The sequence below is a fragment of the Rhipicephalus microplus genome, chromosome 6, assembly GCF_043290135.1.
Source record: "Rhipicephalus microplus isolate Deutch F79 chromosome 6, USDA_Rmic, whole genome shotgun sequence".
NCBI lineage: Eukaryota > Metazoa > Arthropoda > Arachnida > Ixodida > Ixodidae > Rhipicephalus > Rhipicephalus microplus.
In genome coordinates, this window is record NC_134705.1 from 7,466,171 (window position 1) to 7,481,762 (window position 15,592).

Here is a 15,592-nt window from a genome sequence, read left to right on the forward strand (position 1 = left end):
GTCAGCAGTATGTGAAATCGGCAAGGCTTCTGCAATGTCATTCACACAGTTCCTGTTCTTGCAGATTGTTGGCTTGTCATGCATAGACCAACATCAAGGATCACATTCCGGCGAAAGCTGGGTAAAGGTAGAAGCACTGATTGATAGAGCAGTGATGGTACCTGGCAGTAAATTGCAACAGCATACAGAAGGAATGAACGTATGTGCCTCAACGAACTTCAGCAGATGTCCAGTGCCAGAATATGAACATTGGATCTTATGTCACCAATTAGTTCAGTTCAACAGACTACATAAGGCGGGCGTTTTCACAGAGTCAGCAATGCGGGGAATAGGCATGGCTTCTGCAGTGTCATTCTGCATTTCCTGCTGTTCTTGCAGGTCAGTGGCGAGGTTTTCTATCAAAACTATGGGGTGTGCATTTTGCTGGTTCCACGCCAAATGTTATTTGATTGTGTTGTGTCTCACTCAAATGATACAGTTCGGTTGAGGCGTGCTATTCGCCTCGTACTGCATCTTTCGTTCTACTTTGTACTCCCTTTTTTGATGCGGAGATGTGGAACTTAACCCGGGGCCAGCAGTAGACACAAAATTGCAACATCTTCTAGATGGTCAAAGTGCTATTAAAGAAAAGCTTACTGCTATTTAGGTTATGCAGGCAGAAGATCAAATAGCAGTCGGAGAGATTGGTGGTCATATTGCTACGTTGGAAACAAAAGTGTCGAACATTGACAATCTGAACGGTTCAATATTAGACTGCATTAGAATGCAGGAAAACCAAAAGAAGAAATAGAGTCACTGACCAGAAAAGTTGATGAACTAGAGAACCGTTGTCGACAACATAGCCTCATCTTTTATGGAGTGACAGATACCGAAGTTAATGAAACAAGTAAAGAATCAGAGAACCACATTACTCAGATATGTAGCTCTAAGTTGGGTATCCATTATTTAACAATAGAACATGTACATTGTCTCAATTGAATTCCAAGTAGGCAGAAATGGACGGTTAATTGCCAAATTTCTGTATTTTAAAGAAAAGCAGGACTTTCTCCATAACGCTAGTAAAGCCTCGACTGTTAGTGTCTCTGAAGAAAAATACTGTGGAATTACGCAAAAACACATAAAAAGTAAAGTGAAAAGGTCATACTGAAATATGACACACTGATACTTAATTGTAAAAAATATGATTACAACACAGAGATACACGAAGTTCTATCACTGCTATGACCTTGTCAGTCTGGAAGAGTGAGCCTTTCCTTTCAAGGGCAGAAGCATTAAAACAAAGTGAGGGAATGTTGCACATTTTTGCGATGTTCGGGCCATCTGTGGTCAGAACTGAATCTTGGTTGAATGATAAGATACGTGAAGACGACGTGTTTCCAGCAAACTACACGTACTACGGTAAAGATAGAAACGGTCATGGTGCTGGTGTATTTATTTTAGTGAAAAGTGACATAGTGTCTTCCAAACTTGACGTTGTCGTCGGGGCATGTGAACCTGTCTGGTGTAACTCGAGCTGGCAAATAAGAAGCTATTAACTGTTTGTAGTTGTTATTGCGCACCTGATTCTTCCACAGATTTGATGTTACAGCTTCCAAGTGCCATTGATGACGCGCATTTGGACTTCATAATTATTGGGTGGGGATTTTAACTTGCAAACCTTCATTATCATCAGCACTCAACCACGATATCGTCATCTGGGTCATCTACCCAAGAGATGATCCAATATTTTCAATCTGCATGCACTACATCAAATAGTACTACAGCCCACACGTGGAAATGTTATCCTTGATTTATTTTTTACAAACCAACCTAGTTTTGTAACTGCTATTTACGTCATGCCCAGGATTTGCGATCATGATGCCGTGATATGTTAAATGAATGTACATTACGTTAAAACATCTGTATTTGACAATTATTCTAAAGCTAATGTTAAAAAAATAAACAAATCTCTAGATAATTACTTTGTTGTGTTTGAGACCCTTACTAAACAAATGAACATCAATGAATTATGAATTTTTTTGAAAAACAAAATTATCGACTTACAAGATGCGCTCGTTCCATGGTGGCACTTAACGGCTAGAAAGTGAGAAGTAAGTGGTGGTTCACGAAAGAACTGCGCAGACTTAAGCGAAAACAGTTGAGATGTTACCATACTTTTTGTAATACCCTGACTGTCGTTAATAAGGCAAAACTAAAAAATGCAACAATTGTTTAAACATGCATCTCTAAAGCAATAATTGATTACGCTCAATCTTTACTGTCCCTTCTCAAAGAATTCTGGAAAGACATGAAAATAAACGGTAAAGAAAATGAGTTGATACCAACGCTTATTTTTGCCGATGACACCTTTCATGACAACATTGATAATGTTGAATGCCTCAATCGTTATATCAGGTCTGTTACCCAGAGATCGTGATCACCACCCAAAACAAATACGAACCGATATAATGGAGGATATTAACATCAGCACGCATGGCATTCAAGTGTTGTTGCAAAGATTAGATAGCTCAAAAGGATGTGGTCCAGATGGCCCCACAAACGCGTTTCTTAAGCTTTCGATTTGGGCCTCATTCTGCCTTTTGTTACGTACGCATACAACGCTGCTGCACAGGCAACTATGGGCTTTTTGCCATTTTTCCTGTTTATGGCCGACCGTTTCACCTCACTAGTACCATTTTGCCCTACTACTCCGATTCCTCTGAGTCAACTCCCATCTCTAAAGCTGCTCGCTGCACCGAGGAAGGCCGTGAGCTCACCCAATCATTCACAACCATCGACCGATGGAGACAAAAATCTCGGGGTGACAATAATCACCCGTACTTCAACTTCGTTCTGGACACCCTTGTGTGGCTATGTGTTCCAGGTGTCCCTACAGGCCTTTCCTTGAAGCTCGTTTCAAAATACCAGAGACCTTACTGCGTTGTCTCGCAGAGTTCACCTGTTAACTACATCATTGAACCCGTTACACCATCCCCAGACAACGCAGGGGTCATGTAACGCTCACGTAAAGCACTTGAAACCATATTACAATCCGCTCATGCTCTGTTCACTGTGATTCACCATGATGGCTCCTTTTTCGACGGTGGACATATTGTAGAGAAGTAGAATGCCCACTACTGCAGCGACATCGACAGGTTGGCGCGAGGCACGAGATAGAGCTGCCTGGTTGCTGCTGCGACACTGCCCGTATACCTGTTTAGCTCTTGCCGCTTCTGTCCCGACGCCGCTACTGCTTTTCACCATGCATTTAAATTATAGTAGATTCTTGCTGGGTCGGTTGCCCTTCAAGGACTTTGGAGGATGGTCATGAAACCCAAAAGGCGTGGGCTCTGCCGGAGGGTTGGATAACGTGCCTGTCGAGGCAGCCTGGTGGTTTTTTCCCTACGAGGTTACTACAGAAGATGCGGTGTGTTCGGCTATCGACGAAGCTGCGACCCTGTCATCGGTCATTGTAGCAACATCGCAGAAGTTCTGCCATAGCATGTCACTGGCAGAAACTTCAGCTGCAAGAGATGTTGAGGTAGATGGTAGTGGCTGCTGGCAAGACGCCCATATTGCCAAGGTCATCATCAGGCACTGTGGACAATGATGTCTCCGCAGTCGTGTGGCGAAAGTGGACAAAGGGATGTCTGCACCAGACTTCGAGGCATGCTGCAAGGTAGTCGTTGTGGAGTATGGCGGCGCCGAGGTGGCGCATGCCGTCGATGTTGCGGAAAACGTGCAGGTGGCAGGCACGCACGACTAACCTTCGTACGTGGGCTCCGTGGGAATGCACCTGTCGTTGTGAGGTCAGTCGAAGTGAGAGCGTCTTCTACCTCGGTCGTCGGGGACAGGTGCAGGTTTCGATGTTCCTGCGACCCAATCGGAGGTAGAAGTTGTGGAAATGAAGTTGCTGTCACAGGAACCCCGCAGGCCGGTTGATACCTTGCTTTGCGACGCTGGGAAACCTGCCAGGCATGGGTAAACAGAAGCAGGTGGTACGTGTTGCCGTAGCAGGTGAGAACTGCAGTGCAGAGGGCATCATATGACTGCAGGCTTGTGGTCGATTTGGCAGCAAGATGACAAAACTCGACCCACGGCGCGTCGAGCAAGATGGCGAGCATAAGTCCGTGACCTTATTCACAGCGAGGACAACGTCAAGCCACATGAACCATGCCTGGGGTAAGGTCGGGTGGAACGGTAGCACTGGCGGGCAGAGTGGCACAAGCATAGCAGCCGGCTTGTAGAAGGGCGTGTTCTTCGGGTCACAAGTGTAGTGACGTATGCAAGTGTGAAGCTTATTGGTGTTGTCAAAAAGAAGAGTTCGCATGTGACTGTGAACGGCGTAGGCGACAGCCAGCGCCCTAGGACTGTGTATCGGTGTGGTTAGTGACGGGGGTGCTGTTGCCGCTGATGCGTTGTGCTTTATTTATTATTGCCTTGTAGATTGAAACATTGCTGTGCAAAAATGTTTGTTTTGTACTTCATTACGGGGATATACGAAGTATTACGAGTGTGCATATCGAGGCACCATGTGTGGGTGGAGTCTGCCGCTCCACCCACGCACGATTGAGATTCTGATTGGAATATCATGTAAATAAACGACAAAGCAATGCACAAAAATTATTAGTGTGGCCACACAATAGTCAAAACTCGCGCTGTCATCAAGTGGGTCGATATATTTTTAATTCCTTGCTAGAGTCAGCTGAATCAGTCTGAATAATAAATAGCCTACCTGCTTTTTTAGTTGGCCAGTTTGGTGCCCAACAATGTGGAATGTATCAAACATTGACATAGTCGTCAATAGATTAAAGAAAAATATATACTTCACTAAGACATTGCAGTTTGTGTGCTTTGCTCAATAACACACACAGGAAATAGTGCCTGTTGTCAAGTTTTTAAAGAAACACTTATTTGCTGCAGGTCATCATGTTGAGTCGTTCGAATATCGGATATGGAACAAGTTTGGAGAAGTGCCTTTTGCCACACCTGCAGTGACTGAAGACTGAACTTGGAAGTGAAAGCCCGTGAAAATAATTGTTTCACGTTTAAAAATGAAGTTTTTTGTTTTTAGTTGTTTCAGAAAATAAATATTTTTGAAATTAACTGTGGTTACTTTGTGCCTTCACATAAAACACAATGTAATCGTGGGGCGGTGCGGTCGCTCAAGTGGGTGATTGTGCTTGTTACGTGTTTTTCAGACATTCTAAAATTCTAGAGCGTGTACAGACCTGTTGAATGATGCATGTTTTGAACTCTGCATCCAAGTTTTGTGAGCTTGCAGCGCATGCAGGAGTAGTAAAAGTAGTTTTATACTGTCACATATCGGTTTCTACCAACGCGTCGGCTGTGCTCGCTCTAAAGTGGGACAGCGCGCACTTTTTTTTGGCTCGTCAATCTGCCCTGCAGGTGTTGCACCTGCAAGTGCCAGTAAGCTGTTCAGCTTGTATGCCAATGGACAAGATTTTTAGAAAGGGTAATGATGCTCTAGCATAGTAACAGTTCATTGTTAGAGGTTTTCATTTATGCCTTGCTCGTGCTGCACTTTTTTTTTTCTGACTGGCACTTCGTGTCTGTGTGTCATTTGGGGATTGCATTTGTTCAGGTGGAGTTTACTTTTATTGGCATCTCTAATGGGAGTTTTTAAATGCAAAAATGTTCCAAAAGCCGAGTGAGCTCATTAAAAGTATACCTTGACTTAACACAACAAAACAAAATATATCAAAAACTACACAGGATTTTCGTCACTTGTTGCTTCCTCAGTAATCAGTATGCACTGGCACCAAATAAGTGCAGGTCGCACAGTCTAGTTCTAGTATGGTATGTCGCTGTACACATTCGGTAGGGGGCCATAGTTGTTGCACACCGAGTTGTTATGGCCGATAAACCGTGACTCGAAGAGTTTTCTCTTGGCCCACCTTTGTTCCCGAGCCAGCATCATCGCACAACTAAAGTTGAAAGTATACCCTGTTGTCCAGCATTGTTCGATGAGTCCAGTTTCGGAAGTGTGACCATGGCCAGTGTGGAGGCGTGATCTCACTTCCTTTAGGGCCTGCGCACAGGAGGATGTTTCCACTTATCGCTGCAATCTGGCGGGGGCGCTCCGAGCCAGAGCCAGAGCTATCCTGGACCCTTTGGGGTCCACGATAGCTAGTAACGAGAAAAAAAACCAGGGGGACTGTTCGACAGGTGATATAGTGAAAAACCAATGAAAAGGTAAATTAAAAGAGAAGGCGCATGTTGCAACTAGTTACATTAATATGCAGGGCGGTATAAAAAGGCTTAATGGTTAGAGATTGAGGAGCAGTAAAAGAAGGAACAGATAGGTATTCTAAGAGAACTTGTTGCTGGGCTAGTTGGTAGATCATTTCGAAAAGTTAGAGATGCATGGGTGTGTGCGTGTGTGAGTGATCGTGTCAAGTTTTCACGCTTTAATTAACTTTTCGGAACAGATAGGTGTTTATGGGGTAACAGAAACGCACTTTAGGGACATGGAAGCGCCACCACAGATTTTGAATTTTACTTTGGAAGGATGCAACAGGATCATATCAGAAAGGAAAGGTGGGAGTGTTTGAATGCTAATTCATAGCAAAGCCAAATGGGATAGAGTGAAGCCAACATACTAAGACCACATCCTGGTTTCGAGCACAGTAGGGAGAAAGAAAGTTTGGTTAGGTGTAGCTTACTTGTGGGCGGGGAAAACAGCAAGGAAAAGAATTTGGAGATAGGGAATTGCATAGGCGCGGGATATTGAAGAATTTGTTGTGTGAGCAACATAATCTTGAGATAAGTAACGTTCGGCTCAAGTGTGAGGGGCAGATCACGTGGGCAGCTGGACACAGGCAATCAAGCAATGATTAATGTGTTATGACAGAGGGAATCAATGGCAAACTTAGAGAGATGAGAATAGACGAGGAAGGCATTACCAGCTTGGGTAGTGATCATAAATGCATAACATTACAAATGGGATATAAAACTGAAACTCAGAACATGGAATCAAAGTTCTGAAGCTCATATTTGAACAGCACACAAATGACAAATATAGCCGCAGGAGTCGAGGACAAAGTAGGAAAACTATCGGGCAAAGGCTAGTGAGCTGTTACATGTAATGACGAGGGAGATGGAAAAAGAGAAAAAAACTACTTGCTGGGAAGCAAAGAGAAAGCCAAAAAGTTGGTGGAACAGAGAAATTCGGGAAGCGATCGAGAAGCGACGTGAGGCATTACTGGAGCACTGGCAGGCAAGAAGAGAGAAGCGGCCAAAGGATGAGGTCAACGAAATATGGGAAATACATGTATAGAAAAAAAAAACATTATGCAAAAGATGGTCGAGGCTGAAATTAGAAGTGAAAGTGAATGCTGAATGACAGAAATTCACAAAAAGAAGAAGGCCAAGTCTAGAATATTTTGAAGCCACCTAGAAGCGCTAGGTAGGAAGTCTGTCACAATGCAACAACATATGGTAGATGAAAGAGGAAATAAATTAGAAGGGTACGAAGCACTAGGTTATAACCGAAGGGTAACAGCCAATTCATTAAAAAAAGGTTGCCCGGTGGATTTCCCCGGTGAGTAACAGTATGAAAACGAGTGCAACTAAGAGTGCAATTTCAGAAGCACTTGAGAATTTCAAATGGAAGAAAGCCAGAGGCGAAATTCCTAAGCGCGCTATTACGGGCTTAGATGGGGTTCCCGTCCGCCTCAATAATGAACTAGGACATAGCACTAAGGAAGCACTGCTGAAATTCGTAGAAGAGTGCTTACAGGAGAAGAAAATACCACACACTTGGCAGAAAAATAGAATGAACTCAATCCATAAAGGCAAGAGAGAAAAGGTTTATGTTTGCTCGTATAAACTGCAAACCATTAAATCTGTGCTATACAGCTTAGCGATGCAGGCAGTAAAATTAAAGGTAGAAACGTGGGCAGAGCAAAATAATATTTTGGGAGAACTTCATAATAGATTCCCAATTGACAGGTGGTTAGACGATGACCCGTTTGTTCTTGCTCAATGTATAGAAATAGCTAAAATAGAAAAGAGGCGCTATATCTAGCGCACCTGGACATCACTGGAACGTATCACAATGTTAATCAGGAAATTTTGTGGGAAACATTGATGGAAGTGGGTATAAGTGACGACTCTATACAGCTTTTGATAGAAATATACCGAGAAAATTGAGTTTGCATAGATTGGGAAGGAATGTAAGTAGCAATTACAGAGTTAACATAACAAGGGGCTGAGACAGGGATGTCTTTTGTTCTTGCTGTTATTCATGCTGTACATGGTGAGAAGGGAAAAATTGCTAGAAAGTAGCAACATTGGGTTTAATCTGTCACACAGACAGGCTGGCACTATTGTTGAGAAGAAGCTTCCAGGTCTATCTTATGCAGATGACATTGTCCTATTTGCTAACAGTCAAGACGATGTACAGCGGCTAGTAGATATATGTGGAAGGGAAGGCGAGGCTCTAGGACTAGTTTTTAGTGCAACAAAATGTGGATTGATGGTATTCAATGATCACATGCAAATTGGATCACATGCAATGAATGAATGTAAATTAAAGGACTGTGGGACATCTCGCGTTGGGTGCTCACGGGAAGATTACGAATGAGGCTGTAAAGAGGTATATGTGATGGACAGGCTTTAAAGTGAGGGAAGCTCAGAGCAAAATGAGATTAGAAGAGAGGCTTAGGAAAACAAGGAGAGTAGATGGGAAGAGAAGGTGTTCAGGTATTTGTATAGGAAGAGCGTGGACACAAAGTGAAGAAAAAGAAACTAGGCGGCTCACCAGTAAATATACGGCGGGCAGTGTGGGTGACATGACAATAAGGAGCATAAAGCAAAAAGTCAGACAGGTAAAGAGGATTTATTGGATGGCAGCGATAAAAAAGTAGCCGGCTCTAAGTAACTACCAAGAGGGCAAAAATGAAATAAGTAGAGAAAGGTTTTATGATAATTCAAGAGAAAGCACTTTACTATTCAAACCGAGGTTGGGTTGCCTTAGAACGTATATTCATTAAGTGGGATTCAATAAAGAAGAACAGTGTATACAGGCTGTGGGGCAGTTAAGAAAACAGTGATGTTTAGGACGATTCGGTTGTGTGCGGGGTTGTGCAGCGGCGCAAGAACAGACAGGGAGGCGTTTTCAAATATTTATTTAACAAACTAAAAAAAGAAATGAAGAGATGTCGGTGGTGTATGCTGCCAAAAAGTCCACCGCAGCTCGCCAGGAGAAAGAACAGGTGGTAGTCCCATGATGTGAGGCTCACGGCTTTGGAGCAGTCCAACGACGCCTCGGAGATGCCTGGACCAGCCCGACCCCGAGAATGTCTCGAGCACTGCCCAGTAGTGGTGGTTCCCCGTGCGGGTTCCATCCAGCCGAACAATGTCTATGCCGTGCTGGGATGCTGCTCACCACAGCTTCGGTGTGGCAGCTCAATAGACATTCGTGACCCCAGCGAGGACACTGCCAGGCACAGCTCGTGTGCAGATGCTCATGCGTCAGCAACCCACGTCCCTGCCTGGCACATCACTTGGTACGGCTAGGCATCACTCAGCGGCTTTTGGATCAGCGAGTCACCCAAACGCTGTCACCTGGAGCCTTGGCACATCAGCCACCGTGGACCTCGCCCGGCTCTGTGGTCTTCTGTACTCACACTCGTCTCGCCCGGCAGAACATCTCACTCGTCTTGGAGCCCGGAACTGTGCTACACTAGGCCCGAAGGAAGGAAGTGCCTGGAAACTGTAACACACAACCACACTGGGGGATTAACCAAAAATCGAGTAATTCTGATGAAATACTGTTCATTTGTAGCTCACATTTTTTTAACTATTGAGAAAAAGGGCAAATATTAAATATGAGAAATGGACAATTAAAAATAAAGGATACAGAAAATGAAGCAGATGGTGTCAGTAACAAGAATATATGAATGAGTAAAGAAATTAGGAAAAAATGTAATTTAGGAGTAATGATATGTTCTATGGTCTAAATCTTTTTGAAGTTTTAATATACTCCTGCAAGGCATCAGCAACTTTCCTGTCACTGAACCCTACCCAGTGACAATTACATCTTAGGGACATACACAGGACACCCCTGTCTGGATATCGGATATCCACTGCATTTTCGAAACAGCAGCAGCAGACATCCCTTGCAGATCGATTTGGCCCCACAATCCTGAACCCAGGGTTATCCCTTGCAAGTCTGAAACAAGTTCTGAAGGACACACTGTGTACATGACGGGGAGATTTAGGAATGTCTTCTTTTCACGGTGTTTTAGAAAAGCAGTCTTTTTTAGTCTTATTTAATTCTGTGAAGTTGCAATTTCAGAAGCTCAAATTTTGAATAATCTTTTGTGCCTTCAAATGCTCACCTAATTAGTTCTGGATATGCGCTGAAATCACTGAAATTGGACTAACTCACAAAGTGCATTTTTCAAAAGAACTAGGTAAATTAACATCTGAGAGCATAAAAAATTTATGCGTGATTTGATCTTCTGAAATCGCAACACTTTTCCCTAGAAAAAAATTTGATAGAGGTCAATATCAGTCTGATACAGTTTCCTATAAGTTGTACCAGTCTTGTATTAAACTGATACAAAGTCTTATCTGTTCTTATAGACATCCATATCAGTCTGATACAGTTTTTTACCAGTGCTACCAATCTCATATCAGACTGATACACAGTCTTACTTGTGCTACCAGCTTTTGAATAAGTTTGATTGGTCATTTATATGGCATATAGTAGTCCATAAGTTTTTAGTCTTTGTTCATTTATCCGATCTTCATAAAATCTATTACTGTTATTTTAACAGTAGTTCTTTTTTGAACACACTGCCCATATATATATATATATATATGACTGGTCTTTTCTGCATGTATATTAGTGTATCAGTGTTTTCTATTGAACACTTGGCTACTATTGTGTGAAATATTACGATCACTCAAAGAGGGCAACCGACAGCTTTTGGATGCATAGAATTAAATGTACAATGCTTCATGGCAGTGCATAATTGACGAAGTGAGCTTTAATTATGCAAAGCAGGTTTCAGCCTAAGATGAACGCTTTATTCTATGTACAAATACGGTTGCAGGTGCCAGATAGCAACACAGTTTATGCTGACAATTAGTTTCAGCTTGTTATTATTATTCGTAACAAAAATGAAGTACAATGGGTGGTATTTAGACAGTTAGGACACCAGAAGTCAGCCTGAGTTGTGGAAAGGGTCCCTATGACAAGTAATGTTAATTAAATTCATGTACAGGAATTCAATATATAGGTGTATACTGAAGAAGACAAATCACACAATGGACAAAACAAAGTTAGAAACTATGCAGTATATATTGCCACGTTCCATTTCCCAAGTTTTTGTTATCGTCCCAAAACACCACACCATTCTCAGCGCGAACCGCGCCTGCAGTTTTCGGGAAGGTTCCGGACTGTAGTAGATCATTTCGATAAGATCACGCCCGCTGTGCGAACGGTACAGATTGTTCTGGAACCTACGCCGCCGCCAGCGATAACGCTAGAACATTCGACGGCAAGAGTATAAATGCCGACGCGCTTTGCCGCTTGTCAGTTGTTGATCGAAGGCCGACGCTCCGTTCGCCGCTATCAGTCCGAGACTGCTATCTGTGCGAGACTGCTGCTGTAATTGGACTTTCTGTTTACTGGGCACAGGTTCGCCCAAATAAACAGTTAAATCCCAACACGAAGTCTCCTGTCTTCGGCCACGTCACGACCCCGTGACATCTGGTGGAGGTGCTGCTTCGTTCATGTACCGGACGCCCCCGTCAAGCCGTGAACCCAGCCCACGTCGCGGAAAAGACACCGACGTTAACCAGGAGCAGCGAACAAGCCGCCGACAGCAAGGTCTCCCACCGGAGTACGGGCTTCTACAAGACAAGGCACGGAAGGCCAAGGCCCTGATCTCTACTGCAGCGACAATGACAACCGGAGCGTCCCAGCCCGCGATCGTCATTCATCAACCCAGGGAACCACCAACGTTTCATGGGTCATCGTTTGAAGACCCGGAAACCTGGCTAGAAACATACGACCGTGTGGCCGCCCTCAACCACTGGGACAACGAAGAAAAGCTCCGTCGTGTGTACTTCTACCTGGAAGACACCGCAAGGACCTGGCTAGAGAATCGTGAGTCTACGCTGCGAACGTGGGATGTCTTCTGCGGCGCATTTTTGCAAACGTTCGCGAGCGTCGCTCGCAAAGAAAGGGCCGCTGCTCAACTAGAGACCCGGGTTCAGCTACCAAATGAGAAGGTTGGAATTTTCACAGAGGAGATGACCCGCCTATTTCGTCACACTGACTCAGACATGCCTGAGGAGAAGAAAGTTCGTTTCCTCATGCGAGGGGTCAAACAGGAGCTCTTTGCGGGACTAATGAGGAATCCACCGAACACCGTCCAAGAATTTGTATCCGAGGCGACCACCATCGAAAAAACCCTTGACATGCGCACCAGACAGTATAATCGTCGCCTGACTCCAGAATGGGCTGCTGCTCAAACCAGTGACTCCGAAAACCTGCGTGAAACAATCCGAGCGATCGTGCGGAAAGAGCTGCGCAAACTGTTGCCTTTGGCGCACCCTCAAGTGGATTTGATCGCCGACATTGTGCGTGAAGAAGTTCGGCAATCACTTCGAATTCCCCAAACACCGCTGCCCGAGCCAGAAACTATGAGCTACGCCGCTGCAGTGCGCCACAACGCTCCTCCCCGTCCACGCCAAAACGCCGCCCCGTCGCACTTCCATCACCGGACACCACCGCCGCCACCACCTACCGTTCACCAGCGGGCCAGCGCAGCGCGCCGAGGAAAACCGACGTTTGGCGCACCCCTGACCACCGCCCACTGTGCTACCACTGCGGCGAGGCCGGGCACACTTACCGTCGTTGCCAGTACCGACAGATGGGACTGCGTGGCTTCGCCGTCGATGCACCACGTCCGCAGCCAGGGGGACGGCCACGTGACATCGCCGACTACCTGATAGGAACTCAATAAACACCCCGAAGTCCTTCCCGTTCGCCGTCGCCCAGCCGCCGCATGTCACCGCACCCCCGGCAGTACTCCGGCCCAACGCGGGGCCGGTCTCCTAGCCCGTATCTGGGAAACTAAGGGCAGCAACCGGTGGAGGTGCGGTTGCTGTGCGACGAACTACCGAAGATCCTCCGACGACGACGACGCCGCGACGGAGCTTTCCGAACACAACGCCAACCAGGCAAAGCCCTGACGGCGAAAGCTCACTTACCGAAGGTGGCCTAACGACGCAACATGGAAGCAGCGGAACAAGCCGACGCAGCCGTGACCCGACGCCACGCCCTAACTGTAATGCGAGACGGCGAACTAGCGACCTCGACGTTCTTATCGACGGCCACAGTGTGACCGCTCTCGTCGATACTGGAGCTGACTATTCTGTCATCAGTGGGTCGTTCGTCGCGAAGTTGAAGAAAGTTAGGACAGCTTGGAAAGGCCCTGAAATCCGCACAGCCGGAGGTCATCTCATAACGCCTGCAGGAATCTGCACAGCGAGAGTCACCATTAACGGCCGTATTTATCCTACAGACTTCGTAGTTCTACAGCGTTGCTCGAGAGATGTCATCCTTGGCATGGACTTCTTATGCCTCCATGGTGCTGTCATCAACCTAAAAACAAAGTCGATAACATTATCCACAGAAGAAGCACTACCGCCGCGCACGCCGTCAGGACACCATGCCTTGAATGTGCTGGAAGAACAAGTCACCATTCCGCCTCGCTCAAGCGTCATTATGTCAGTCGGCGCTCCTAAACCACCTGACTTGGAAGGCGTCATTGAAGGCAGTCAGCATCTGCTGGTCACCCGAAATATTTGCGTCGCAAGAGGAATTGCAGAGCTGCGGGGAGGCAAAGCAATGGTTATGCTCACAAATTTCAGCAATGAGTACAAACATGTGAACAAAGGAACAACGGTCGCATACATCGAAGAAATTATCGAAGCCACCAATGCATTCACCCTCGCTGATTCTGCGGAACCTGCTCAGAGAAACCAAGCCCCTCCCATAGCTTTCGACGTCAATCCCAGACTTCCGAACGATAAGCAAGAACAGCTCAAGGCCCTGCTCCTGCAATACGAAGATTGCTTTTCGTCGTCATCGAAAATTCGGCAGACCCCAATCACGAAACATCGCATCATAACCGAAGAAAATGCTAGACCACTCCATCAGAGTCCGTACAGGGTTTTGACGCGAGAACGTGAGGCCATGAAGAGACAGGTTGATGAAATGCTGCGGGATGACATTATCCAGCCGTCCAAGAGTCCATGGGCATCCCCCGTGGTGTTAGTGAAGAAAAAGGATGGGACCCTACGTTTCTGCGTCGATTATCGCCGCCTGAACAAAATCACAAGAAAGGACGTGTATCCACTCCCACGAATAGACGACGCACTTGATCGGCTCCATAACGCCAAGTACTTTTCGTCAATGGACCTCAAGACTGGCTATTGGCAAATCGAAGTCGACGAAAGAGACCGAGAGAAGACGGCGTTTATAACACCAGACGGCCTCTTCGAGTTTAAGGTGATGCCCTTCGGCCTTTGCTCAGTGCCTGCAACTTTTCAACGCGTTATGGATACAGTACTGGCAGGATTGAAGTGGCAGACTTGCCTTGTGTACTTGGACGACGTCGTCGTGTTTTCCTCGAGTTTCGACGAGCATCTTCGACGCCTTGAAGCTGTACTTCAAGCCATCAAGAGTTCCGGGCTCACACTGAAGCCAGAAAAGTGCAGATTTGCGTATGAGGAGCTCTTGTTTCTGGGGCACGTTATCAGCAAGTCTGGAGTTCGTCCCGATCCACGGAAAACAGCCGCCATCGCCGACTTCCCGCCGCCCACTGACAAAAAAGCCGTGCGCCGATTTCTGGGCCTGTGCGCCTATTATAGGCGATTCGTGAAAAACTTCGCCCGCATCGCCGATACTCTTACTAACCTTACCAAGGCTGACGTGGAGTTCAAGTGGGAAACGCCACAGGAACACGCTTTCCAGGAGCTTAAACATCGCCTCCAGACGCCTCCGTTACTTGCCGATTTCGACGAATTCGCCGAGACAGAAATACATACTGACACAAGCAGCGTAGGTCTTGGCGCCGTTCTTGTGCAGAGGGCTGACGGACTTGAAAGGGTTATTAGTTACGCCAGCCGATCGCTATCCAAAGCAGAAGCTAATTATTCCACAACAGAAAAGGAGTGCCTCGCCATCATCTGGGCTACGTCGAAATTTCGCCCCTACCTCTACGGCAGGCCCTTCAAAGTTGTGAGCGACCACCACGCCTTGTGTTGGCTAGCCACCTTGAAGGACCCTTCAGGTCGCCTCGCACGATGGAGCCTGAGACTTCAAGAGTATGACATTACTGTCATTTACAAGTCCGGCAAAAAACACTCCGACGCCGACTGTCTCTCTCGTGCGCCTGTCGACCAACCACTACCCGACGACCCGGATGACGATTACTTCTTGGGAACGATAACTACCGACGACTTCGCTGAACGACAGCGGGCCGACCCGGAACTTAAGGCCCTAATAGAATACCTCGAAGGCAGGACCGCCGAAGTCCCGAAGGTATTCAAGCGCGCACTTGTG

The 15,592-nt window shown here is 46.1% G+C and overlaps 2 protein-coding genes across 12 annotated transcripts in view; one reads left to right on the forward strand and one right to left on the reverse strand.

Moving 5' to 3' along the window:
• Positions 1-15,592, forward strand: part of LOC119167755 (uncharacterized) — a 595,822-nt gene that overhangs the window by 511,679 nt on the left and 68,551 nt on the right. For 5 of the 10 annotated variants that reach the window (XR_012883841.1, XR_012883842.1, XR_012883843.1 and 2 more), the window contains one exon: positions 4,903-5,085. The exons of the other annotated variants lie outside the window; for them this stretch is intronic. Coding sequence is in view for 2 of the 5 variants with exons in the window: in XM_075865249.1 (XP_075721364.1) it covers positions 4,903-4,988 (86 nt within the window). In the remaining 3 variants the exon portion in view is untranslated. Of the gene's footprint in view, positions 1-4,902; positions 5,086-15,592 lie in introns of those variants that run through there. 10 annotated transcript variants of the gene reach the window in all.
• LOC119167754 (prolyl hydroxylase EGLN3) overlaps positions 9,116-15,592 on the reverse strand; it is a 321,255-nt gene continuing 314,778 nt past the window's right edge. The window contains exon 8 of one of the 2 annotated variants that reach the window (XM_075865257.1): positions 9,116-9,718. In XM_075865257.1, coding sequence (XP_075721372.1) covers positions 9,684-9,718 — 35 coding nt within the window. In that variant the 3' untranslated portion in view covers positions 9,116-9,683. The remainder of the gene's footprint in view (positions 9,719-15,592) is intronic. The other variant, XR_012883846.1, reaches the window with a different exon arrangement.